The sequence below is a fragment of the Bemisia tabaci genome, chromosome 3, assembly GCF_918797505.1.
Source record: "Bemisia tabaci chromosome 3, PGI_BMITA_v3".
Lineage (NCBI taxonomy): Eukaryota > Metazoa > Arthropoda > Insecta > Hemiptera > Aleyrodidae > Bemisia > Bemisia tabaci.
The window spans coordinates 39,640,739-39,668,377 of NC_092795.1; the positions used below are offsets into that span (position 1 = coordinate 39,640,739).

The 27,639-nt window shown below is 35.0% G+C and overlaps 4 protein-coding genes across 5 annotated transcripts in view; 2 read left to right on the plus strand and 2 right to left on the minus strand.

Annotated features, from left to right (window-relative positions):
* Positions 1 to 979: 979 nt before the first annotated feature.
* Dlish (Dachs ligand with SH3s) lies at positions 980 to 14,407 on the plus strand. Its single transcript, XM_019044451.2, has 7 exons — positions 980 to 1,199; positions 2,565 to 2,764; positions 3,431 to 3,610; positions 4,532 to 4,699; positions 5,578 to 5,767; positions 7,008 to 7,177; positions 8,463 to 14,407. Exons 1-7 carry the CDS (start codon positions 1,151 to 1,153, stop codon positions 8,625 to 8,627), a joined length of 1,122 nt encoding a protein of 373 aa, XP_018899996.1. The 5' UTR covers positions 980 to 1,150; the 3' UTR covers positions 8,628 to 14,407.
* A 349-nt stretch (positions 14,408 to 14,756) lies between these two features.
* On the minus strand, positions 14,757 to 18,898 carry LOC109032366 (ribosomal RNA small subunit methyltransferase NEP1). The gene is made up of 5 exons (XM_019044454.2): positions 18,638 to 18,898; positions 17,863 to 18,012; positions 17,086 to 17,176; positions 16,240 to 16,448; positions 14,757 to 14,964 (listed from the first exon to the last, which is right to left on the minus strand). Exons 1-5 carry the CDS (start codon positions 18,764 to 18,766, stop codon positions 14,851 to 14,853), a joined length of 693 nt encoding a protein of 230 aa, XP_018899999.1. The 5' UTR covers positions 18,767 to 18,898; the 3' UTR covers positions 14,757 to 14,850.
* Positions 18,899 to 18,958: 60 nt separating this feature from the next.
* Positions 18,959 to 26,947, plus strand: Archease (protein archease). The gene is made up of 6 exons (XM_019044457.2): positions 18,959 to 19,169; positions 20,553 to 20,577; positions 21,912 to 22,116; positions 22,952 to 23,189; positions 25,632 to 25,837; positions 26,812 to 26,947. The coding sequence occupies exons 1-4, from the start codon at positions 19,118 to 19,120 to the stop codon at positions 23,129 to 23,131; spliced, it is 462 nt and encodes a 153-aa protein (XP_018900002.1). The 5' UTR covers positions 18,959 to 19,117; the 3' UTR covers positions 23,132 to 23,189; positions 25,632 to 25,837; positions 26,812 to 26,947.
* The window catches only part of LOC109032365 (fibroblast growth factor receptor 2), a 65,847-nt gene continuing 62,369 nt past the window's right edge, over positions 24,162 to 27,639 (minus strand). For both annotated transcript variants that reach the window (XM_072298343.1, XM_019044453.2), the window contains exons 8-9: positions 25,225 to 25,339; positions 24,162 to 24,434 (exon numbers count right to left, since the gene is read on the minus strand). The gene's annotated coding sequence lies outside the window, so the exon portion shown is untranslated. The remainder of the gene's footprint in view (positions 24,435 to 25,224; positions 25,340 to 27,639) is intronic.

Consider the following 27,639-nt stretch of genomic DNA (forward strand, 5'->3'; position numbering starts at 1 on the left):
GTAAAAGTTTTTAAAACGAAGCGGGAGGTAAACGTTTTTAAAACGAAGCGGGAGATACGTGTTAACATTTTTCGTCGTTTTTGAGGTAACTTCCCGACTCTTGTCGCGCGCAATTTCTCTTAAAGGCAAACAAAATATATCCTCTGATATACATTTATGCAGCTAACTCAAAATCGACAAAAATGAAGGTACGTATTTTTGATCTATCACCCGCGATTTGAAAAAGCTGACGAGAGGTTGAGGGATACAGACCTTTCCAGGCACGCGGATGATCGTGAGGGCGTTTCCCAAAAATGTTTGAAGATTAAAACCCTTCAGCTTGAAATTGAAACGAATTCCGGTCATGATTTTAAAAAAGGTGATCTTCTGAACGGAAAGAGAAGAGTGTGCAAATGAAACCCGTGGAAAATCACTTGTAAGTCACGCGCTCAGCTTTAAAGCAAGCCCGGGTTTTAAAAATCAGTCAAGGGGTTCACGAGAAAAATTAATTTTATCGGGAAGGATTCTCTCAGCCAAGTGACCGAGGTTTCCCAGTTCCTTCTCTAAATGCAAAGGTGTTGAATTTATTTTGATTCTAGTACTGACACAAGAACAAGGAAATAAAAATCGGGCTAAAATTTATATGTGTATTGCATGCGACTCACGTGTGATCCAATTCTATCTGAGTATTCTCACAGCGACAGCGGAATCTTTCGCCGCTCTTTGAAAAATAAACGGTCGCGGAATCTCAACTCTCATAGAGATGAACCTAACCCAACCACAGCCTCCTAAACTTGATCTGGATTTCGATAAAACTGCATTAAGCCATTGAATCTCTCAGCCTTCCAAATAAATTGCGAAAGTCTAATGCGGCAAAAGAGTGCAGGAGCGCATTTTCAAACGAGCGCGCGTTGGTTTGAAATGAGGTTGGATGTTGAGTTCGGTGAATCAACAGGTTGTCCTCAACGGTGTAGCATCGGTGATGTCAACGACCAGCAAATCTGTCAGCTAATTGCTCGAAAAAACGAAAATAGACGACGAGAGGAGATAAGTGAGCAAAAAAGAGAAAAAAGCGACACAAGAGAAGAAAAATTAGGCTAATATCAAGTTGATATTGAAGGAATAATGGCTGTCTACTATTTTTATGTGTGAATAATGCTGTGTAGTTACAATGGCTTTTCTGTGTCCAGTGAGAATACGCCGAGGAAAGAAAAAGAAAAGTAAGTTATATCTGTTGTTTTACTTGTTTTCATTCATTCTCTTGGCTGTTCTCCTGATTTGCCAAAAGCATAGCATCCATTGAAATTTTCATTTTCCTCCTCTGACACTCGATCTTATCATTATATTCACCTGAATACTTCAGCAAATAATTCTGCCAAGCTTTCAAAGTTTATTTAGATACTCAAGAATTCTTTAAAGCTCTCAGGGATTAATTATATTGGAATCCTATGCTCCATCCTCCTTGAGCATCCACTATTTGTTTATACTTGCAGGTTCAAAACACTTGTTGATAACATTCCATGTCTAGTCCAACAAACTTCAAATTTGAAAGGCATGCTCCATTGTACACTATCTCTATTGCTGGGTTTTCATTCCTATGTCGCTAAATATTATAAAGAATGCTCACAACACTCTGCAGTGGTTGATTTCCCAATTTTGGTCAATGCCCGTAGTATCTTTACAATTAAGGTTTTTTAAGAACTGCCAGTTTTTTTATTTATGTTCAGCTCATTGCCAGGTTTTGTCAATTGCTTCCAATTGAAACTGCCTTCTTGCTCTTCCAAAATACAGCCTGATTGCATCTATATGCTCTTTAACATCCAACCCTTTAATTTACATATGCAAAAACGAGAGCAAGTACTAACCTCAGTGCCCCTTAGACTCTTAAAGTTTCTTGCATGGTCTTGTTTTTATAAGTACTAGAAACTAAGCTCCTCAATCGCTCACTGCAGATTTATATACTTTAGTCTAGCCATGATAGAGCAAAAATTCATCACATTCATTTCCCGAAGAACAAAATAACTGCAATATTTAGAAGGAAACTGACTTTTTACTATTGAAAATCGAGTCCCAAAGCATAAATGCATTTAGTCTACGTATATCCACTAGTGTATTTGCTCCTAAGATAGCAATGACAAATTTTGACGTTTGTTCTGCTTACGTGAATTGAATTCAGTTTACTTCTACTCTGATCTATGTATAAACAATATTTCACAGGAACTTGACAGAATCCAATCGTCCATAATCAATATCCATTGAGATAAATAATTAAGTATCTATGTTCAGTGTTCAACTGACATTGATGTAAAACATAACAGTATCAGCACTTGTAGAATTTTGTCAAAGATAGAGCAGGCTGCATTGTCTGAAGAATAGTTTTCACTGATCTTGAATATGGAAACAGCCCCACAAATTCATAGTTTACATTTAATCCTTTGCATTGGCCATTTTGGAAGGTAAAGTTATAAGAGAAGAAGGACATCAGCAGAAGAGTCTTCCTGATAGATTTATCGAGCTGCTGCTTTTTTGGGTGGCCATATCACAAGCGAATGTTCATTATACTTAATGTTTATTATTTGTTTCAGGTTTGAGTGGAGATCTAGACAAAGATGTTCGCGGAGGCGGGGTGGCTGCCATGGGCCGAATCACTGGCAGCTCATCAATTGAAACTCTAGTACGTGTAGGAATAGAAAAAGAGAATGGGCTCTCGCCTGATAGCAAAATGGTTGTCTTGCACGACTTCACACCTTGTGTCGATGATGAACTGCAAGTAAAGCGAGGACAGGTGAGTGGTGGTTTGCTTATGTTGCTCTTCCCTGTTTTTTGTAATCTGTGGAGAGAAGCTCTATCATAATAATTAGATGAAAGGAAATTAATCAGTTGAACGTACAAATTACTTTTAAAGAAATCATATTATGGCAGAAGGGAATGGTATACATAAAATCGAAAAATCAATTTTTTGCACGTACGTCTCAAGCCTTTTCGGTTCAGTATGCTTTGTACAACTGATTTTTAAGGAGGTTCAATTTTTCATACAACCTCATCTATGGTTTAGACTTATTCCTGACAATGAAAAAATGACCTTAAGATTTGGCAGGATTGGTGCAGAGCCACTGAGTTATATAATTTTAAGACGTATCTCATTTGAAGCTTGTCTTTAGGTCAAAACAAGTAAAGAACTTACAATCCTTGATATCTCATTGGTCCCAAGATTATTCTCTCCCACCCTAACATAGGTAATGAGGCCATTACACTTTTATTACTATGACTGATACCCAGAAAGTTGGATTTAGTGAAAAAACAAACTCATCATGTAGGCTATTGAGAAAATATAATAAGATAAAGAAGTGATGGAAAAATAAAAAATATATCTTATTACTTATGTAACAGAACCATTTTTTGCTCCAGTGTTGTAAAATAAAAGTTAATCGTTCTGTTTTCTATTCCTTAGGTTGTGAATGTGCTGTATCGAGAAAACGATTGGGTGTATGTTATAGCAGCTGATAATCGACAAGAAGGGTTCATACCACATTCATATTGTACTCCGTACAACTCTCATTTAGCAGAGCTAGCACTAAGTAATGTCAAGAAAAAATTGCCACGAGAACAACGTAACAGCACAGATGTTGAGGTAAATTAAATAATAAGATCATTTATCTGAACTGAATTCTCTTATTTCAACTGACAATAACTGTTGTTACTAGGTAATGGAAGTGTATCTCTTATTAAAATATGTATATTGCCCAACCATCATTGTGTGTTGAAACTCATTCCAAAAGTATGAAAAACATTTCTAATTTTTGCAAATTTTTATTGTTTTGTAGTCCTGTTTAAGCACACATTATATCAGAGAAGCTAATTCAAGCATAATGTTACTAAAGAACTTATATTGACAGTAATTCTCTGTGCGCTATGAAATGACCATCCTAATTGTCTTCTTACAAAGTAGAATTTCTTGAGAGAGTGCTGGAAACACAAATAGAAGAATTGCTTATTATCTGTTCCTGGATTAGAATGTCAAACAAGTTTTCGTCCCCTTCTCCTGAAGATTCTCTAATACATATCAGAAATGAAGTCCCCTAGACCCCCATTTATTTCCAAAAAGCATCATTGAAAGGTTCTAGTCACCAGTGGCAAGGCATGCTTTGCGCTCTATAGATTAATCTATCATCCAAAACTATAGAAGAGGATCACTAGACAGGCTGTTTGCAACGAACACTCTAATAAGCGATTGTTTACCATAGCTTCAAATGAGGAGATATCGATAATCGACCATTTACGCCTCGCCATTGCTAGTCGTTTTACTTCTGCTTAACTTTTAGCGTGCATGATGGTGGTGGTAGTGGGTTTTAATTTTTTTTTTCTTAATTTTGATTTTCCATGAACCTTTTTGTTCATAGCTGTGACTTATAACTCACTTGTATTGCTAACATAGGTATCTGAATTCTCTAATTTATTTATTTATTTAAATTTTTAGTTGATGAAATTGCAACTAGGTACAACCAATTTGACTCACTAGTATTAATTTAAATTTTTCCTTCCAAAAAATCAGGTGGACATCAATCCAGATCCTCGTGCAGCAGGAGATGTATCTGATTGTGATAGCTATGGGAAAAAAGCAACAAATGTGTCAAACCCGCAGCAGCTGAATATGACAAGCTCCCAGGCATCTCTGCACAGTGCATCTTCATCTCAACCTGATGTACACCCATTTTTCAAGGTACCTACTTCAAAGCCTAGCTTTTCATTCTATTCAAGACTTCCATCAATCGGATCAATTTTATCCAAAAGGAGTCAAGTTTTTTGGGAAACAAGGTCCGCTTTTTGTAGAATTACATAGTTTTATCTCTCGTAAAAAAGGTTTTGTTTCATTTATTTTTAAACGTCAAAGTTATTGAACAAAGTTTTATTTTTTTAATAAATTGGTCCTCCATCTCCTGAATGCAAAATGAACCAAATCAAGTCAGTAATGAATCAATGCAAATTGGTTCCCTTTCTAATTTTCTATTGATGAATCAATTTAGAGAAAGGAACCAACTACATAGTGATGCTTGTGGAGATCTTTCAAGCAACTAACAAGCAGATCTCTCATTTGCCATAAAACTTTGTTACTTCCTGACGAACTGAATCCAATTTACACAACTCCATTTTACCAATTCAGAAGCACCCATCAGTAGAAACACTGAATTTCCTTATGTAATGATTTGACTGCCAAACAGTGTCTGTCAGTGACCCAGAGCTTAATTTTTTATTTTCCTTCCTTTGAAAGAATAAGATCATTGTCTGTGTAATATTTAAAAGCTTTCAAGTTGATATATTACTCGACAAGTGGCTTCTCCAAATTTTAAAATGTGTCGCCATTTGCCAAGATTGAATGTCCTTCTCGTGATATCTTCCTTCAGTAATTGTTTCTAACTCTTTTCGAGTATCAATTTTCTCTAGTATTACCAATTCCTAATATTATCAAGAAAATGTAAGCTACTCCACAACGTATGAATTGGTCAATTTTCAAACAAGAAACAAACGTCTTTTCAGCTTGTCATCTTATCTTTTGAAATTTTCTCCTATTTTTTGATCCTATGTTTTGATATATTTCAGGATCCTTCTGGTCGATTTATTGTTTTATACACATTTATAGCAAGAGACGAAAATGATGTAAGTGTAGAGCGCGGTGAGTTTGTAACTGTCCTAAACCGTGAAGATCCGGATTGGTACTGGATTGTGCGGAGTGACAATCAAGAGGGATTTGTTCCATCTGGGTTTGTCTACCCAGCAGATGTGATACAAGGTATTTCCACTATAACCTCTTCTTTACTTAACTTGTCGGTATCCATTTTAAAAATATTTAAGCTATTCCACAACAAATGAACCAGTCAATATTCAAGCAAGAAACTGAATGTCTCATTTTGGTTTATTCTTTTTGTATTGACTTATGTGACTTTATGTCTTCATAAAGAAAAACTTCTGCTCAAAAGAAATTTTTGAACCGGTAACTGGTAGGCCTCTAATGGGCCTGTTGCAAACTTTTGCTAGAGCAAAAATAAGAGTTGTTACTCACAGAAAGTTTCTCAAAACTCACAATGAGTGTATCAGCAAAGTCTGAAATGCACTCCTTACTTCACAATTTGTATAAAAAATTTGCGTTTTTTCGAGCTTTATAAAAACGATACTATGGCACAGATGAACATTTCCTTAGAGGAGTCATTCCACCCAACCCCCGCTCATAAGGATATTTAACATAGCCGACTCCAATTTGCCGAAACCCATGTAACGGGACGATGATTCAAACCACCTGATAACAATCTGCATGCTTATATTCACATTTTTCTCGCATTGATAGATATCCACCTTGATTGACCTCGTGGTCTCCTCAACTTGCGCGTGAAAGCGTCGGCCATGTTGAGCAGGGATTGAATGGACCGACTCCTCTCACAAAATATTCACCTGTGTTGTAGTATCCTTTTTGAAGCGAGAAGCTTAAAAAAATGCAAATTTCTCACGCAGAATGTGAAGTTAGGAGTGCAATTCAGAGTTTGCCAATGCGCTCATCGTGATTTTTGAGATATTATTTATAAGAAACAACTCTAATTTTTGTTCTAGCAAAAGTTTGCAACACGCCCATTACTTCTTATGTTCATCATATATGTTGTTGCTTGAAAATAGTGCTCACTGTTTCGTATCCATCTATCAACTTGGTGTGTTAATTTATTTCTCTCCTCTCCTTCCCTTCTTTGAAAATATATTTCCCTGAAATCAAAGATAATTTGGATTGAAACACTCAATGAAAACATGAGCCTTCGAAATTTTGTTTTTATTTTTATTTTAAGCTTGTTTAATTCGAGTCATAACTGAACTGTTTCCACTCTCTTAACAAATAGGTTTTCAATAAAATCATACTTGTGAGACTTTTCTCTCCTCAATACATGGACCTCTATCGCATTCACGTTTTTACTTAATCATAGCGTCTACCATATGTCTGCCTATATACCTGAAGAAAATATTAAGTGTGCAATTATTTATGTTCACAGGGCACCTAAATCAAATGAATAGCAATAATAATCAACCCATGACTGGAAATTCTACTAATCATACAGCAACCAGTTGCGTCGTGAACAACACATCGCATCATCTTGGCACGGCTCAAAATGAAGATTTACGTTATCATGGCACAGAGCTTGTCATGTTGTATGATTACAAAGTATGTATTTAAATTTTTATCTCTTAAAAACTTACAGGTTCCTCTCGCATCTTGAAAAAATTTCTTGGAAATAATTGAAGGAAATATTTCATAACCCACTCAAATAAATTTCTGCCGGGTGCTTTTTCATCTTTTTTCCTCTCTATTGAAACTCTGCTGAAACATTCAATTTCACATGAATGATTTTCAAAATAAAATTGTAATTTCCCACCGCAAAAAAAAAATCAATGAATCCACCCAGAAATCAACCTAAAGTTGATATATCAACTAACAACATACCTAAAAAAATCTCTTGCATTTACCCCGCTGACTGCCGCGCCTATTACCATAACCGAGGGCGGAAGCTTCAGCTGACGTCACAGCTCGATCATTGCTGCGGACCCTCTGGTTTGAAGTGTTCCTTTGACGGTGCAGATTACAAGAGTCGTATAAAAATGCAAATCTAATGAGTAGTGTGGCATTCAGCACGCAATGTGTACATACATGTAAGCCGCTTTCATAACACTCGTTGGCGCTCTGCAACACCCAGCCTTCAAAGTCCCTTATCCTCCCAAAGCCCCTCAGGGAGTTGATACTCCCTCATTTCCTCTAAAACTCCCTGTTGCCACCCTTTCACCGGGCGGCGTCCTTTTCGTCTCCTCCCAGGAGGAACCCAATCAAGCATCTTCTGCAGCAACCTTTCTTCCGTCATCCTGTTAACATGACCATAACCTAAGCTGTTTCATCATGACATCGAATACGATGTCATTTTCGACTCCTGTGATGTAAAGCACTCTCTCTTTGCAGACCCGATCTTCTCTAGAAATTCCAGCCAACCTTCTCCAGAAATCCATCTCTGTTGCTCTTAGTATAACCCGTATCCATTTTTTCAGCTGCCAAACTTCGCAATATACACCCTCCTTAATATATAGTAGTAAGTATGTACGCAATATGGTAAAATAGTGCTGGGTCCTCATCATTTCGCAAGAAAATCAAGGGCCAAAAAGTTCACAAATTTCAATTAAAGTCAACAATTTTTGAGTTTCGTTCTGAAGCTCGTTAGAGCTCAAAAATTTTGGACTCCAATCGAAATTTGTGATCTTTTAGGCCTTGCTTTCTCTGCGAAATAGTGTGGACCTAGCACTATTTTACCATCTTGTTACTTACAGTTTGGGCCACATTTTTTAGTGTTTTTTCTTGTATGTATTCAAGTTTAGAAGGTATCGTTTTGAAAGAGCCCTACATGGCTTTCTCTACTTTAATTTTTACCGTTTAGTTTGATTTCTGTAATCCTTTAAAATTTCAGGCTCAAGCTCCAGATGATCTCTCTGTCCGTCGGGGAGACTGGATCTACGCTGATCTCGCCAACCAAACGGTTGATGGCTGGCTTTGGGCCTATGCTCCGAAGACACGCAAATATGGCTTCATCCCCAAAGCTTATGCACGACCCCCAGCCATGACCAGTCTCTGATTCTTGTCCTGAGGTTGTATAGAAGTATTTTGTAATTAATAGTACGTAAGTTTCATTGGATTTTGTATTTGTTATTTTAAATAACGAAGGTGTAATTTTGAAATCAGAACTTTAACTTGCAAGAGCATTAATCAATCCTTTCTTGTCCAGAATGAGCCTCGTCATTACTTGTTAAAAACTAATGTTAATGATGGAAAGATTTTACCTCCTCTTGGTAAGTGTCTGGATATATGTACAGAATTTTTATCCAATTTTTCAAGAAAACTTGATTTTTTTAAAATTTCATGAGGTATTTAAAAATGTTAAATTTTTATCCAACCGTATAACAAAATTTCAAGTTCTGAAGTTTCTGAACAAAATTTTGAGCTCTGATAGTGGTTTATTTTTATGTCATGAAGTAAAAACTTGCTACGCTCCAATACAAGTGAGAGTTCTGATACTGTTCTATAGCTTTAAACATTTTTGAAATTTTTCTTTTTGTATCTTCTTTCAAATCATTCCATCTGCTCAATCACTTATCTTTCTTTCTTCTGCATGTCTTTCTCTCCACAGGACTTCAAAGTACCTGGATTCGTCTTATTCTTGTGTTGATGTACTTTTAAATTAAACACCTGAAAAATGCCAAAAACAAATTTGGAATAGCAATGACAGGAGTTAGGTAATTAATATTCCCTTTTGCAATTTTTTTATTCATTATAATTATTACTTATTCATTTAATGGGAACATCAAAGAGTAGATCTAACGGAAAATGAGTGTTAAAAATTGCACAGATTGTCATACCGGAAGTCGTTTAGTTCCTTTATTTTCCCTAATTACATATTTTATGCTAATTCAAAGTAGTTGGAGATGGATACGTGATGAGTACCATCTAGTTTTCAAGTTCATCTTCAAAGGTTTTTAGTTCTTATCTTTTCTCGGTGTTGAAATGATGGATTGATTTGAGTCCTTCTTGTACATTCCATGAATTTTCAGTTTTTTGCTGCTTTACTTTTACCTTTTGCCAGGTAGTGGTAATTACTGCCTGTAACTTTCAGACATTGTGTGCCATTTGTAGAGTGTCATGATCGGAAAATATGTGCCCTAGCACATTCAAACTCTGTCTTGCTCACATTTTTTCTATAAATTTTTTATTTTAAAGGGATGATTATCATATTTATGGTGACCCATCATTTGAAATGAGAATGCAACAATCGGTATGTATTGAGAACGAATTCTGAAAGTGCCACAAATGCGCACACATCACTAAACTGCAGTGAGTGCAGAATAAAACGTAGACAGGCAGTGTGATATGCCATCTTGTTTTAAATTTCATTTTCAACCTGAAATAAGCTCTTCAAGACTCCTATTCCTGTTTGTATACTTTCTTTGGCCAGTGTCAGGGTCATATACATCAGACATTGGCATATTTTCTCTTCTGATGTCATAATTTTAAGACAACGGATTCTTAAAGTGTCAAAAAGACTCTTGTAGTTATTAGCATGGCCATAATATATTCAAATCAAATGTATTTTCCTAGTTTTATTAATTTTTGTGTGCCTCAGTGCAATATCTTTCTGTAGTAAACATAGGTATGAAACTTGATCACACGTACCTCTAGTCATTTAATTAACTCATTGTCAGTAATTTAAACCTGCCATTAATTTCAAAAGGACAGATGTCTTTCTACAAATATTAAAGCCGGTCTCTTTTTTCTTTAATTTTACACAAAGCATCACTTGTGATAATTTTTAGAGTATCACTTTTTGTGGAACGTAAGTCCTCTCAATGTAAATGTGATATGTATTTTAAACTGGATACTTTCAACATATTTTATTTGTTCTGAGTTTTAAAGCACTTAGGGGTTCCTAGTGAAAGGGTTTTGATAACTGAGTTTTAATCAGTCCAGAATTTATCTCACTGGAAATATTAACAAAGGTTCTCCTTGTAGTTTTAAAAAAGAAACCTTGACTGAATACTTAAATTATTACTCAGGCACTATACTTTTATATTTTACAAGTTTATAATCAGTCAGGTTTTAGTAATTTAATCTTATTTAATCTCTAAAAGACTGACCAAGGGAATTATGTATTTTTTAACTGAATCAGGAATTCATCAAGACTATTATAATTTTCTTCCAATTTAGTCCAAAAGTTCAATACGTATCAGTTTAACCTAGTAAGGTTCTGTCATAAGAATTGTCTGCCGTCATGAACTATTGAACCTCCTACAAAGACCCTTTATCAGCATCTGTTTTCTCAGACTCAATTTTTTCTGATGTTCATAAATGGTGACCTCAATTTAAACATCTGAGAAATATGGACTCCTCCTGCACGAAATCCGCTGACTCTATTTATCATAGACAGAGCAGAAAAGTGTTGTGTTTGTACACATACAGTTTTTTTTTAAACTTTTTCAATGTTTAATGTTCAAACTTTTTGATTCTTACTCCCTCTTACTCGATCATATGTCTGTTTTTGCTCAAAAATTGGGTACTAAACACTTTTGTAGGACAGAGAAGCCTGTTAATGGTGACCACAGACCCATGCTTCAATACTCGATGAATTGTCATATTTTTTTCGAATTTGGAAGGTGAATGAAAAATGATAACTATGGGTTGTGTCCATAGTCGTTTCTTAAAAACTCTTTTCTTTGGGAGGCTCCATATGGCTTACATTGTGATTAAGGCAGGTTCAAGGAGATTGTTAACATAGCATCATAAACTGGAAAATTTTAAAGAATTTGGGTAAAATTCAATTGTTCAACTACGAAAATAGATCCTTTCAAAGGGTTACTATGCCTTGTCTCTCTAGAAAATTTAAAATACAAAAGAACAGATTCAGTAAGTTTTTAAAATTTTGAGATAGGCTCGTACCTACCTTAAAGTTTGTTGAACTCATGGATATTTTTCGTTCAAACTTTTTATTTTTTGCGGTGGCAAATAAATGTAAGCCATTGTCAGGAGCTATTACCATGATTAAAATGTTTATTTTACTTCAATTCTGCTAAAATTGTTCTTTGTATAACACTGTGTTGAAGATTTTCTTAATTCTCCTCTAATGACAGTTTAACCCACGAGGAGCCCTTTAAGGAGAGGATCCGTAAAAGAAACGATTATGAATATGGCCCTAAGCTAACATTGTGATCCCATTCCAAATTCTAGAGGATTTGACAGTCAATCATGCCATCAAATCACCGAAAAGTCCACATATTTTGTTGCTCAAAGTTTATAGTTTATTTTTTTACGCTCATTAGTTTTTTACAAATTTAAGTGCCAAAATCCCCACTCAATTCCTTTTATAAAGAAGTGTCATTGATTAATAACAAAGGAAAAGCATAGGCTTATTTCTTTTCCCTCTGCCAATAGAATCTTGGAAGTTTGTCTTTGTTGACAAGACATGTTAAGACTGAGCTGTGATGAAGTTATGTCATCGGTTTGTCAGACCATATTATTGTATTAATTTATTTTATAAGCGAAAATAAGGTGAAAAAAAAACCCATCAAATAAAAAGAATCAAAGAACAACCATCTCAGTTTTGGCTGGCGACCAAACCATTATCAGTCAGTGAATTAAAAATAAAATAATCAAAAATAGTAACCGGAAAGTACACACTTATATGCTTTTTTTCTAGTCCAGCTCTAAGCTAAAAATATAGTTTCCGGTTTTCATTTTCCATTTTGCCTATCTTCTTTTTATTTCACCAAGTGATAGTAGCTCGGGCACCAGTCGATTACTGCGTGAAAATCTCTAAGCAGAAAAGGTTCAACAAAATCACTATCCGATTTAACCAGCCAATGACATAACCTCATTCCACCTTTCTTTTAGCCTGTCCCATCAACAGGGAAAAATTTCAACAATTAGCATGCTGCTATTCTTGAATTTTCTTTTGTAATTATGTAATTAAAGATAACATGGTAACAAATAATCCAAACTAGAATTAGGTTTACATCTCAATCAGAAATCACTCCTCTTCTTGTGTAAATAAGTGTCTCTTTCCCTCTCTTGTACAAGCTTTTCTAATCTTTGTTATTTTAAGTTGACTTTTTGCAGATCTTCAGTTTATGTTCTTCAGATAACAGTGGTCCAATCTCAGTTCCTTAATTAGAGTTCTTCCCCTTCAGCTATGAAGTTTTCTTTGCAACTTAAAATTAGTGATTGTTGTCTTAATATTTGTCACTTTACATCGATTCGATGTAATTATTTTCCTACAGCTAAAAATCTGTAACTATTTTGTTGTTTTAACGGATATTATCCGACCTTCAGTGATATTAACATAGTGTTGTATGCTTCAAACTGCGGCGACTAACGAGACTAACCGTGTGCGGTACTAACAAGAGCCACATTTTTCTAACTGTATGCGTTTGAAATCGTGAATCTTCATAGCTTTTTGCCTAGCAATACATATTTCTCTGTCTTTGGACTGAATGATTCATGCACGGCCAAGGAAAATTCGATTATATCCATTGCTCAGTGATCAAAATCCCACCTGACATCAGCTCCAAACTCCAAGTAACAGATTATTAACAACCTTAAAATAATTTGAGTTTCTCTTAAATCAGAACTACTGAGTTCTTTTATCAATGGAAAAAACTATGGTATGGAAAACTGAACACAGTTTAACAGAAAAGAGCCACGCCGTATCGATGGAGGTCAAACTGAAGAGTAGAGGTCTTAAGTTATACTTCTCCATCAGTCTCAATGTTAGAGATAAAGTTTAAAAGCTATTTTTAGATTTCAAATATGTCTCCTTGACTTTGAATTTTTGACAGGAGAAAATGTATGCCTGGTTGAGGTTAAAACCACTCCAAATTTTTTGTCAACATGTGAATAGGCTCCATTTTTTTTAATGCGTCCAACTTTATTTAGCCACCTTGTTCGCTTTTTTGGACTTAAAATTCGTCAACGCAAAGCTCTCTGCATTATTTTTTTCATCAATTGAAATCAGAGTTGGTTTTTTGTTAAAAAACTCAGGCAACATTACGAGCATAAAGTTTGGAAAAGCAAGTAATCTTTTCACTTACATGGCGATTGTACTGATACAATCATCATAGAAGTTTTTTTAGATTTTTATGTTACAACCAGTAGGTTTATTTGTAAGCTACTGTGTTTCTAATTCTTGAGAAACTCACATCATTATCTATTATAATTCAGTCAGTGGAAATTGATACTGCCATTTTTCACCAATGACTTTTAACTTGTCATGAAGGAGTTGCCATTGAGATCATTTTTATTGAAATGACCTCCTGTCCCAAACCCACCCTTTAGTGTACTGGCGAATGGTATGAAATCTTCGCAATTTTTTCCTGAGTGTCATCAATGCTTGAAGCAAGGGTGTGAAAGTTATCTTGATTCTTAAATTCATGAAAAGTCTTTTCTTAACCTTTTTATTAATGGTAAACTGTTTTGGTCGAGTTGAACCAAGAAAACTTCTAGCAATATCGAGCGGTGATCTGTGATTTATTGAAGGAACTGAAAGAGAAAATACTCGTTTAACACTGTTTTTTATTTGATAATTTCATGAATTTTTATGTGTGCCTTAAATATTTTTTATTTATTGAAAAATCCGTCCTTAAAGATTGGGTAACTTGAGTTTTAAGTGAATTCAAATAGTACCTCAATGAAATGCAGGTACAAAGGAAAGCATCTGTATTTCATTTCGACATCTTGTTATCCCCAATTTGTTAATAGTGTAGGTAGTTTTGTACTTTTCTATTTCTGATAATGCCTTTGGTTATTTTGATTTTATTTATTTTAGCATTTATATCAATTATTTTATTAGTAATAAAAAAAAATGTTTCATCAGCTATTCTTTTTATTTAAATGAAAATGACTCACACCCCATGCAGTAACTATGTCTGCTCTTTATTTTCGAGTGAACATGGTGTCCCAAATGAAATAAAGGAAATTTTATGGATCAGTTCCTCAGACCAAAATGTTTAGAAACTTATGGACTGATTTTAGACTTTTAATTATCTTCCTGCTCATCTGTTAGAAAGTGCCCACAGTTCTGAGAACATTAACCCGGACTATCAGGGGTGTAATTTGTTGATTCATGGCAATTTTTATTTAGGTATTCATTATCATATAAAACGGCTGGATACTTTACCATCTTGTTTAAGGCTAAACTTGTGCCAGAGGCAAATCAGATGAATGATTATTAAAAAATTTATTGCTTACTATTTACAAAATTATATACAAAAATAGTCAAGTGAATTCAGTATTTAAAATAAATTATGTAAAATTGATTACATGACACCCCAAACTTCTTCGAATGCAGAGCATACTTTAGCACAGGTCAAGGCTGCAGATAGAGGATAATTTGATATTGAGATTGTGTCTTCACCATAATCAACTTTGACCTGTCACAAGAAAAAAAAAAAAAAGAAAAAAAAAGTAAATTAGAGAAATAGAGACAGAAGCATAATTGTATATTGAGAACTTAATGCATGATTATGGCCTAAAGTGAAATGACAGAATGATCACAAGAGAAGGTCTTGAAAATACTCTTTCAACCCATTTCATATTGTGTAATATATTGTTTCAAGATGAAAGGTTCTTTGAACTTTAGCCAACGAGGCTTTCTTTCGCAATGGAGAATTTGCAAGGGTCTGAAATTTGACGAATTTCCTGTTTAAGTGGAATCCTCTGAGTGAACTGAACACGAAGATACCCTTGATTCATAAATTGAGCAATTATTAGAGGAGATATGACAAAATAACCGATTCTGCTAAAATACATGTGTTTAAATGGGAAATGCCGCCAGATGACGTCACAAGGCGGCACATTTTCTCACTTTTAAATCAATTTTTCTCCAATTTCCCATGTCAGAAAAAAATTATGAAAAATGTTGCGAACTCAGCTCATTAGGCACTTTCAGATGAAGCAATAAAAAAATTGCGTGCAAATTCTCCATTAAAGAAGTTGTATCATCTGCCATTGAACCTGGGCCTCTTGTGAAAACTCATTTTCTCAAGTTATGAGGAGCATGATTTGGAGCGCCCATATTATATTCAAATTTATTACCTAGCCACCCCCCCCCCCCCCAGAAGGAGGGTCATAACTTTTAAATGGTTTAAAATATTAATCTAAAATTTTCCTTACATCAAAGGTCGTTAACCCACCTTTCTTTGGGTACATAATTTTTGGCAGGTTGGTTAATTTTTCACCAGTCAATGGGCTAACTCAGATTACACATGTATAAACCCTCCAAATTGTACCTAGTTCTCTCCCTGATGGTTAAAATAAGACCAAGATCATCTTGGGGAAAACATTTGTCTCCGAGTTATGATTGGTTGTGCAGCACTCAGGGGTAAAGGAGTTTTCACTACCACCATGAGCACCCCTCTCTTCTGTTCATGCTACGCGACGTAAACCAATATTTCTCAATTATTAAAATTATTTAACTTGTCTAATAGTTTTGACTAAAACTAGACAACATGTTCCTCAAACATCTGGTGGTAGATTATAAGTTACGGATACACAGATGTATCAAACTATGGTTTGATATTTAGCTGTCTAGGCACTGGCAAATTAAGCTATTCCCATTGGGTTAAAAATCGCAGCTATATGATGAATTGGCTGTTACACGCCTGTTAGAAGAAGAGTAAGGAGGAAAGAAGTTTATTTAAACTAACCTGACCATGAGCCATGGCACCAACTACAATTGCCAACGGCTCGTTCTTGGGAACAATATCCCTTGGATTTACTACTTTATTAGCTGAATAAGAGGTCAAAATTTTCTTGCAACCCACAGGCAAGTGGTCGGTTATTGGGTTTTTGATGACTTTCAACAACTTCAGTGACCCATCTGCTGTTCGAACATAGAATTTGTGGAGTAACTGGACTGTAAATCAGAAAAAGAGGCTTATTAAAAAGTTGCACAACACGAAAATTCAGAGATTAGAGTAGAAAAGGACTAATAGATTTTTTACAATCCATGCGGAAGCTCTGTACTCACCTACTGTTTCTGTTAAAGTGTTTGTTTTTCTAATTTTCTATTTTACCAGTTCAAGAGTTGCCTCTGACTTGTCAGGTCCATAAATTTCTCCGACTAAAAAATTGATCCCCCTTTTCATTTATGGATATAATGGAAATAATGGATTACTCATCAATGTTTGAATCTTGCCAAAAAATTATGGAGCCATCTTGGCCAGCTCCGTCAGTATTTAGAGCTATCGGAGTTCTCTGAGCTTGAGAGAATGAGCTATTGAAATAAATATCAGTTTTATGGGCCGAGCAACCCAACAGACAGAGAATGATCAATTTGGCTAAGACAATTGATAAGTTTAATCTTCTGTGAAGATCCTTAACAGCTATTGCCTGAAAATAAGTGTTAACGCAAATCAATCAATTGAAGTCTGAGATGATCAGCAGAAATATTTCTACGGACACTATGGCAGCACAGTATTGGTGGTAGCACAGCTATGATCGCGGTGCAAAATCCAACACTGATTCAGTTCAAAAATGTTTGTAACTCTTACCCATCAAGCCTGCAAATCTCTTGTATGTCCGTGGAATTCTTGTTTGTGGATTTATTTCAATCAAAACATTTTTCTCTGTGTGAACAAAAACCTGGGAACAAATATGGAAAAAAATAGAGTTTTAAAAATTCATGAGGTCACTGCCGATCAAGAAATGATGACCTTTCTCCTCATTCCCATAGAGTAGCAGTTGTTGCTCTTCCATTGAAAAGTCTATCATGTCTATCATAAAGGTAATACATTGGTTTTCCCTACGCTGTTGAACAGTTCCTTGAAAAAAGAGTAGTAAAAAGAAGATTCTTGCTGATAGCTATCGGAGTTTCCTGAGCTGGAGAAAATGAGCACCGAAATAAAAATCAGTTTTATGGGCCGAGCAACCCAACAGACAGAGAAAGACAAGACAATAATGCTTCCTCTCGGAACTTGTGCAGTTCAGTATTTTGAATCAACCAGAACAATACCTCCCTGACAAAGATTCACTTGATCCTCCAGGTCTATGAGAGCTTTATGCCTGATACAGGTTTTTCCCTTTGTTTCCAAATGGAGGACTTTCAAATTTGTGCTAGAACTTAGTCACTTGACATACTTAAAAATTGAAATGAAGTTTTACAAACTGGCTTTTAAAAAGAATGAAAGCTTTCAGACAAGAGGATCCTTACAGACTAGGACTGAATGTAGTACATTGAAGATGGTCAAATTTGATAATTATCAAATTCAAGAAAAGGATCTTTGGAATGGATCGCTAAAGTATACTTCATAAAAATTTTTGTTACATACCTGAAGAAGACCTGCTCGATTCAGAGGACTGTCAAGTAACATGAGTAAACACTGGTGAAGGATATCTGGTCTACATGATTTTGGATCCCTCTTCTCCTTCTTTATAATACCTTCACTATCACAGTCTAGGAGTTGAAAACTGTTTCCGACCTGAAACAGACATAAAATTAACCATCATTCGCTGAAGAAACATGAAAAACAACCAAGTGCATTGACAGATAATTAAGATAAGCTTACTGCTGGAATATCATGAACAGACGATCAAGTGAAGTTCCACGCAAGTTAGTAGTTCAACACTGACTGAGAAACTGGAGACGAAAAAAAATCAATATGATTGCCAAGTTTGATTAAATGGATATATTTCTTTCAAATGGCCTACTATACGACAGTATTTGGCAAAAAGACTTGTCTACAGAGACGTCCAGGTGGTAATAGGTATGCATAAATAAACATTTCAAAAGTAATATTTTCTACACCTAAGTTCGCTACCAGTGGCGAAGTGGGCTGTGGGAATCCCGTACCTTCCTTCCACGAATACAAATTACAAACCAACTTGCATAAATTCAATACATGATAATTAATACGCTATCTGATCCTCACAGGATGCTGCTGGAAGTAGAAACGGCGGCAACTTACCAAAACAACCAGGACATGAGCTTTTAGGGCACACGACTAAGCGAAGGTATTATAATATTCTCGTGATGTCTGTGAAAAGTTGCAAAGCTTGACCACTTCGTATTCTCATTAGAATGAAAGTATTGAAAAAAAAAATTACCTTCACAGTTTCTAGTTGTGCATTCTCCAGGATGACGATCAAGCGCTTCTCATCGTTAAGACTTGCTTTCTTGGCATCAGAGAGATCATATTCTCCATCGAGCACAGTTAATCGCTTCCTCTTACCCATTGCTAGAGCAGTATGAAAAGCAGTTTCAAGATTAGAGAGGAGGAGGGTGAAAATTCAAATAAAACAGCCGTCAAAATTACACATGACAATTCAATACCACAACCACATGGCATGTGAAAATGTAAATATAACCTCAAAAATTCCTCATGACGTCATTTGTTTACCATTTCCATCACAATCCGAACAATCCGCAGTCCGCACAGTCACGAATTTCACAAATGTTTTATAGTAATCAATTTTTAAGGAATCAGAAATTATAGTTTTTCCGAAGCAAGAGCCCGAGTTTTTCATAGTTTCCTTCAAGTTTTAAGAGTTTAAGTTGACCATACACAGGTTTCAACACACTGTACCATGACTGAAATCACGGAGGAGGATTGGTTTATTCCCGAAAAGAAGTATGAATGTAAGTTTCGACACAAAATTTTATTGCCTCTAAATCATGTCAATATTTTTTCTACTCAGCTTTCCACTCATTACCTCGCCAGTTTGTGAATCACAGAATTAGAAGGCGATTCAGCCTTACATCAGGTAAATGACCATTAATAACACGCAGTTTGTTCGAGGCTTATTTAGGACTTTTTGGTAACCATATTTAAAGAAGAGAGCTTTTACTTGGACACTCATCGAATCCTATGATGATTTGGAAACCAGATTGTCTTCCAAATCTTTCAATTGAAGTGCAAACAGAGGTCCAGCTGCCTACAGGAAGAAAATTACTCCTCATTCTTACGCTCTATGCAGCTCGTATGCTTCGGCCAGTAGATACAGTCTTCTACACTTCTTCAGTCTGTTATTCATGTTCTGTTGATTACTTTACAAGCCCAGTACACATAATCTAACTGTATATCCACTAGATTTGAATGATGTAAAATTTCCCCTATTGGACCACAAGACAAGGTACGAAGCATTCTGATTCTTCTGTCTTACCTTCAATTCAACGTAGAACACGATTTTTGCAACAAAAATTACTGAAACCAACTCCTATCTAAGATATTAACGTCTTATTTTACATTGGTTTCGGGAATTTTAACCTGCCGGCTCACTGGAAACTCGAAGCTCTATGTGAGTCAAATCGCACACTACAACGGTTTCGGCAAGCTTCTCAATCGAGCAATGTACATTTCCCACCTTGTTATGTTCAAGCTACGAAGAATTTGTTATAGTTGAACCAAAGCGTCAAGATTGAGGTTGCCAGATTTTTATATTGCAGAGACTGTCAGGGTAACATTTAGCGTATGTGTAAGTGCGTGCGGTGTGACGCACGTAGACCTTTGTGTTTTCTCGAGTAGGAGGTTTGGATTCACGCATCAAGAAACATTAAGTATCTTGGTCAGGAGTTAATTTAACTTCTTTTCGTTGGGCGAATTTTGTTGTACATGAAATTTTGGATAAGAATCATGTATCAGAATACTCAATTGCGTACCTTGTCTTGTGGTCTAGTGCAGATGCTGTAGTCATCAACATTTTGTCTACGTCCGCTTCTAGCCTGTATAGTGGCAGCTTATCTGAGCCCATCGATACTTTTACAGTTAGATGGCAAGGCGGATAAAATGCTGTCTATTTAAATCTCTCTTCTTCTCTTTGTCTGAGCTTGATTTTCTTGTAACTACATAACACAGTTCAACTTCTTGTCCATTATAATTGGGGAAAAAGTTGGTAGCTTTAGCTTCACGAAGCCATCAATTTTGAAGCAGTTCAGTGGTTAAAGAAGAATTTTATATCCAAGTTAATTTCAAAAGTTTAAAGAATTCATACTTATAATGTGCTTAATTTCCTCTTTTTTCAGATTTGGACCACACGGCAGATGTGCAGTGAGTATTTTCCCCTCCTTTGTCTGCTTTCACAAATGTAGAACTCACGGTAGATGAACTGGAAATAGTTCACTTTTTACTATCATAAGCAGTGGACAGCCTTATGTATCTGCGGTAGGCAGCATCATCCCCATATTCTAGCTGGACAATTTTTTCCAATCTGACCAATGGAAGATGTAGATCATGTAGTAGCCGTCAGAATTTCAGGAATTTCTCCAGGAAACTGAAAAATATTGATGCATAGCCAAAATTTTTTGGAAGATTTATTTCATTGCTACTTACCTATTCCACACAAAAATTTCCTCTTCCCAAGAACCTCCTAACCAATTATGCAATCAACGGTTCGAAAGTCCAGGAAAAATTTGAACCCCTGTTTCAGCAGGTCATCAAGCATATTATATCCAAAAATAAAAAAATTTAACTAAAGCTCAAAGTATCAAAGTTCTGAACTTACAGGCACCATTGCTGGAATGCCCCAAAAAAATCGACCAAAGCCCCCTGAAAAATGAAGGCAAACATGCAAATGTTTTTACAAAAATTTAGAGATCAGGAATATTGAGATTGCAACAATTTTAAAGGATACGTTTAACCAGGGTCTTCATTTTCAAGGGGCCTTAGTCAATTTTTTTGGGGCATTCAATAAAAAAATTAGCTTCAGCTAAATTTTTTATTTTTTTATATAATATGCTTGATGACCTGCTGGGCCAGGGATTCAAATTTTTTCTCCACTTTGAATTTTCAAAGTTACCAGTGGTTGAATTCAAAACTCTTCCTAACTCATTTTTTTCCAAAATACAACTTGGTGCAATTCTATTAAACTCAGTGCATCTGTGCCAAGTAAGTACTTCCTTTTGCGTTTGGGTTATCAATCAGGTTTCCACTTCAATTCAGAGTTTTCCAAGTAGACTGGATGGGAAAAAGTACCTGGAATATTATTCTGTTTATTATTCTTCCTGTCAATTTCTTTGTTCAAATTTAAAAACAGGTTCAGCATTTTTGCTTAACGAGTTGAGTCTCAGTACTCTTTTACTTTGTTTGCAAATTCACCTTAATTGGCACGTAACACAGAATTTAAACCTTCTAACTTCATTTTGCACATTGAACTTCATATTATTTTACCTTGTGCCTCTGATTTTCTGTAGCCTTCCTCATAATTCCCTTCAAAGTAATTAATTTAGGCTTGTAACTCTTACTGCCTCCTGAACCAGAGTTGTGGTACCCACTTTGTTTGAGGCCCTGTGAATATCAATTGTTTTTACCTAACACACCAGTGTAAATGATAAGTAATGGGCTTTAATATTTTGTAAAATCCTTTAATTTTCATGATCTTCTAGATTGCATGCATGGGGAGATACGCTGGAAGAAGCTTTTGAACAAGTTGCCACAGCTATGTTTGGTTACATGACAGAGCTAGAGTACGTAGAAATGAAGGAAGCACATGATATTGAAGCTGAAGGCCATGACATGCTTTCTCTCCTCTTTCACTTTTTAGACGAGCTGCTCTTTCTTTTCTGTGCAGAGCCAAACATCATTGCCAGAGTAAGTATATTAATTAAGTATCCGACTATATCGTAAGTATATTAATTCTATATATTTTCAGCATCTTTGGTCTGTTTAACAAGTCACCCAGCAAGTATATCAACCCATATCACCTAAAAATCCACCTTGGTCTTTTCTTGTGGTATTGTTTTCTTCAATGACACCATCTTAACAACCAGTTTGTCTTGTTGTAAATCTTTTGTTGCTACTATGCTGAGAAATACTTAACCTAGTAATCTGGAGGAATAATTTTGAAAAATTTATGTTAACATTGACAGTATAAAAAATAATTTGTCACAACCTTATAGAGAAGTCCTCAATGAAAAGTAATAGTATTCGTTAAAAGTCGGAGTAATTTTGCTAATGCTTTGTAGCGATTTGTATTCACATGTATAACACTAACATTGCAAGATTCAGTCTTTCAGCAATGGACCACGACACAAGGTGAGAAATTGAGTATTACAGCACCTTTTTTTTCAACAGAGTTTAGTGCAGGACACGTTGAAAATATCAAGAAAATTCAAAATTAACTTGCAAGTAGGAAATTAATGAGAATAGTTTACATCACAAACAGTAAGTTCAAATTTCGCAGCAAGAAACTATAATCCGACAGGCCTCATCACACAAGCCTCAAGTTTGACAAATAACTAGAACTTGGTTTCTCAAACTTTTCCTTCCACTTTTGATACAATGTATCTTTAATTTTGTCAAAGAGACGTTCATACTCAAGAAAATTCTTCCAACGTTAAAGACACCGGAATACATTTTGTGCTCAATTTGACACAAGTAGACTCCGCTATTTTGTTTTGTTTCATCTCATTTTTATTTGTTTCAGAAAGTTAAGGTTCTGGAGTTTGATAAAACGGATTTCAAGATAAAAGCAAGGGCTTTTGGTGAGCCATTTGAAATAGGCAAACATCCTCAAGGAACTGAAGTCAAAGCAATCACGTACTCAAACATGCAAGTCCATGAAAAAGAGGACAAAAGTGAGGTTTTTGTTATTATCGACATTTGATAGGAGTCACCTAATTATCTACATCGATATTGGAAGTGTGAAGCAAGCAGCTTTCGAAGTAAGTCTTTAACTCAGCAGTTGAATGTAGTTCGTAGACCCTTGTTTAGGGTAGAGCGATTTTTAAAGGCATAGCTGGAATTTTTTCTCGGGGAAATTTATTCTTATTAAGTAAAGTTTACCTACATTCAATTTTGTCAGTTTTTCCACATCCATCATTCTTTAGGCAGGAATGACCATTTTTAGAGGAAAGAGAGAAAGATTCTCTTGTGCCTGTGGAATTGGAAAGTTGGGTTGTTTGGTTCTGCATTTTTCACTTCAGAAAAATAAAGATAAAACAGGATGAGAATAATTTTTCAATATTTTTTTAAAGATTTTTACAAGTAAATTCCTAACTTTTTCTTAGCTTCTCAAGAATGCTGGATTGGGCATCAATATGCGTTGTAAGCGGCATACCTAGTGCTCAAGTTCAAGCTTTCCTGATCAAGTGCTAGGGTGTAGTTAGAACCATTCAAAAATTTAACAATACAGGACAAAAAATATAGCATAATTTTCTGACTACGCTAAATATGGTTTTTTCCAATATTGCTGAGGCTACTTAACAAAATAGGTACACTTACTTAAAGAAGTTCAGAAATTTAAAGTCATCTGAACCATTGATAATTTAATCAGATGCAGAAATTCTCAGCAGGATTTAAAATCCTAGGTCCAAATTTTGCTGGCTAAGGTTGACTGCAAGTCGCAAAACTTAATGTGTAAAATTGATTTTAAATTGGGAAAATTGAAGGTACTCTAAGCTGGAGCTGTACGCAAGTTGAGTTTTTTTACAGCAGGTTCTTCGACGAGGTAAGCCATTAATTAGCGGTTTAATAAAAAGTCAACATTCTTGCCTCAACTTGCGGTTGACAGCTAACCTGCCAACAACATTCTAGCCCTGACTGCCACTTTATTTAAGAGTTCCTAGTTGCAGCCCAAATCAGTTTCACTATCACTATTTGTCAATATGAGGAAAAAAAGTAATAAAAACTGTAACTTCAGTATTTTTGCAACAAACTTTATTCCAATAACATCTATTTACATAAAATAAATACATCACCGTTTTACCAATTTATTTTTGATTAATGTATTTGATAATATTCACAGCCTTTTGTCTTTTAAAGTATTGGTTCATGTGATTGCAAATGCTATCCTAGCAACAAAAGGAAGAGTCACGTAATGGAGTGAAGAATTTTTGCAGCAGCCTGTTAATAAATATCTTCAACAGCCTCAGTTCAGCCCTTATTAATTTCTTTTTGCTGGTGTCTGCCTGAAAAAAAGGAGAATATAATTATTATTTCACTTTACCCTTGCCCCATCTTTACTGACCTCATTACCAACTTAGATTTATTAATAGTTATTTTATACATTTTCTGTTAGTTCTTCAGAGCTCAATGAACTTTTAAAATAGAGCCTGCTAAGTGCCCGTCTGGTGAGAAGCAGGGCTGAAAAGTGAATTTCTCGGCCCTTGTAGTATACACGCTAAACAGTAGTGTCGAGCGTGGATACAACACCCTTTTATATGCATTTTCGAATTAAGATATGGGACTGAGACTATGTCTGTGAGGACACTACAATGCACACTGTCATCATTCAAAGGATTTTATTATTTTCGTAGGTCCTCTCTTCCTAAACTGAGAGGAAACAATAGCTCTCCTCAATCATAAATAAGGTATTGCAAAATTTCTACCATATACTGCATGGAAATTACCAAAAAATTCGCTTTTCAGCCCTGTTTTTCTCGCAATTGGCACATAGAAAGTTCAATGCTAAATACTCATCGTGACACATCATTTAAATGTTTTCATTCATTTTCATTCTATCTTTTCTCTCTTGGAAGAGGGCAGTGTCAGGTTTTAAATTGGAATATTAAAAGACTTATCTAAGCTAATGGATTATTTTAAAAATGATTTTTCATTAGTCTCACTGAAATTAACGCCTGTTAAATTTTTAAACTTGTTTGAGGTAACTTTGTGGCATAAGAGCCACATTAAATTTTGTCAGTTTCCTTGGCAATCTTTTCAGTACCTGCCATTAACAAAAACTGAGATACCACTTACTCTTTTCAGAAAAAATTCTTGTAGTTCTTTTGAATAAACATCCTTGCGGTATCTGGTAACGAAGGCAGCTTCATATAAATTCTTCCTGCACTCTATTACGTACTCCACTTCTTGTCTGAAACAGAATATAATTAGCATATGATAACCTTTTTTTCAATTTAATTTTCGGTAAAGAGGAATAATTTTCCTTCATGCACTTAAAAAAAAGGCTTACTCCTACCTCTCTACGTGCTCTTCTGTATTCAATTCCACATTATCTTTTTCTTCTTCTTTATTGCTTTGTTAATTGAAGTTTCTTTTTATTTAAAAAAAAAAAAATACCTAAACTTTAAGTGGCAGTTTGCAGCATCATTTTTCGAGAGGAGAAAATGTTTTAATCCAACTTACAAATTATGTTTTGATTTCAGGAACTGCATTGAACATGAAATCTTGTGAAAGTTTGTACTTGCCCTAAGAGTTGCTCCATAATATTTGACTTTTCAACGCAACTGATGGCTGCACAATGAGTTCTATACAGATACGTATTGAAATATCTCAAGTTGAGAGTTCTTAACTAAGTATTAGCTTCATCTCCAATTAAACGTCGACTTGATAGGAAATTACCAAAGTCCAGGTCAGTTAATCTGTTCATCTTGTGATGGTAAATTTTACGCTTTTTTTTTCTTTTCTTTCAGTGTGTTAACTGGCAACATAATTATATTTTTTGTGAGATTCTAACCACAAGTAATTGGTTGCAGTTTTGAAGCATTCAACTTATTCCTAATTGATTCATTTTCATAGGCAGTAGCAAGAACTTTTTACACATAGGTATTTTTCATAACATTTCACCCTGTTGTTTGTCGTATGTAAAGCTGCATAGAGTGAAACATTATCATCAAAAAAACATTTTGCTAGCTTAAGATTAGATTCTGAGTTCCAAAAAATACCACAAAAAAATGTAGCACCTTTACTCAATTTAAACATAATCCAGAATCACAACCTCTTCCAGGGTATATTATGTTTCCTCTCTGAATAATCAATAGCTAAAGTTCCTAGATGCTCAAAACTCTCATCTACGGTGAGGATTTGGCTTGTCACTTAGCAGAAACTTCAGTAGTTCGTAGATGACTTAAGCTCTAATCAAATGGATGAAAAATGAAGAACTCAAAAAAGTGGCTGAATTTTATCTTCGGGATCTAAATTACTTCTTTATAAAGAAATTGTTGAGGTCCCGAAAGGTCATTTTCACATTTAGTTTCTATGAGAACTCCATTAGTTTTGGTTTCTTTTATGGTTTTAATTGAACAGAAGACTAATTCGATCTTGATCTCTAAGTATTCGATTATGTCTAAAATAATCTCTTGTCATTCGATCAGGATTATTTGCTCTTGAATTTTTTGTCCGTTTTATTCAGGTTTTTATTTTTTCTGCTCTGTTAACTCTTTATTCTACAGAAGTTCAAATTAATATAATGGTTTTACACAAATTGTATTTCAGCTGCAATGACTATTGCTAACTGTAAGATAACTAACTGTAGTCATAAATGAAATGTTAGTGCTATACACTCATAAGCATATTATAGCAACTTATTTTCCTTTTTTTTTTCAGGAATGTACCCAAATGGTGGTGTCACACGTCCCAAGAACACTGACTACAGTCATATTACCAATTGTTATCATCAATCATTGTCTGAAATTATTTTTTATTTTTTCTACACAAAATAATATTTAATTTAAAATCCTAATTTGGACTGAACCTCTTTATTTTCATTTATTTTTCCTCTGGCTTACAACTGGGGTTTGCAGTTCATTTTTTCTGTAATTTCATCTTTATTAAAAAAATTCCACTATTAAAAGGTTTTAATTTTTCATCCACGGTAAAATTTAGCATTTAAAATTTAAGTAGAATTCGACAATCCGTGCAAAAAGGTATCAGACTCCAAACAATTATTTCTTGTGAGAGACTTGTGTAGAGTTATGTCAGAAAATCAGAATTTGAGTATCACCAGAAAACTCTCAAGTGTCCCACAAAATAAATTGATAAACGTCTTGATGAAAGTAAAACTGCATTGTAATCAAACACCTATTTGAACATGGCAAATTAGATAGTTTTGAACATCTTTCTTTCAGAAGTGTGTTACTTAAACTACAAACTTTAAGCTGTTCTAACTCTGGATTATTTTGACATTTTTGGGCGGTTTTAGCATCAAAATATTTACAAAAAACCCCTCTAAGCTGTGATACCAATATTATAAATTTTAAATTTGTCAGCTCTAAGCTCCTGTTTTCTACATGGTGATGGTCACAATTAAAAAAATACATACTAAATTTTATCTTCTATGGATAATTTATTTTACAACTGAGTTCCAAAAATGAAATCTGTAACCAATCTAAGCTACTCCTCCTGATGAACTCCCTTCACTGGTGAGTGCGAGAT

Bases quoted from the DNA above. Each gene is read 5' to 3' on its own strand.
- Dlish (XM_019044451.2), top strand. From the start codon at position 1,151: ATGGCTTTTCTGTGTCCAGTGAGAATACGCCGAGGAAAGAAAAAGAAA. The intron at 3,611-4,531 runs GTAAATTAAATA...CCAAAAAATCAG, and splicing joins GTAACAGCACAGATGTTGAG to GTGGACATCAATCCAGATCC. The intron at 7,178-8,462 runs GTATGTATTTAA...TTAAAATTTCAG, and splicing joins TCATGTTGTATGATTACAAA to GCTCAAGCTCCAGATGATCT.
- LOC109032366 (XM_019044454.2), bottom strand. From the start codon at position 18,766: ATGGGTAAGAGGAAGCGATTAACTGTGCTCGATGGAGAATATGATCTC. The intron at 18,013-18,637 runs GTAATTTTTTTT...TGTCTGTTTCAG, and splicing joins CACAACTAGAAACTGTGAAG to GTCGGAAACAGTTTTCAACT. The intron at 14,965-16,239 runs GTTAGTTTAAAT...TTCTTGTGACAG, and splicing joins GTGCCATGGCTCATGGTCAG to GTCAAAGTTGATTATGGTGA.
- Archease (XM_019044457.2), top strand. From the start codon at position 19,118: ATGACTGAAATCACGGAGGAGGATTGGTTTATTCCCGAAAAGAAGTAT. The intron at 19,170-20,552 runs GTAAGTTTCGAC...CTCTTTTTTCAG, and splicing joins TCCCGAAAAGAAGTATGAAT to ATTTGGACCACACGGCAGAT. The intron at 20,578-21,911 runs GTGAGTATTTTC...ATGATCTTCTAG, and splicing joins GACCACACGGCAGATGTGCA to ATTGCATGCATGGGGAGATA.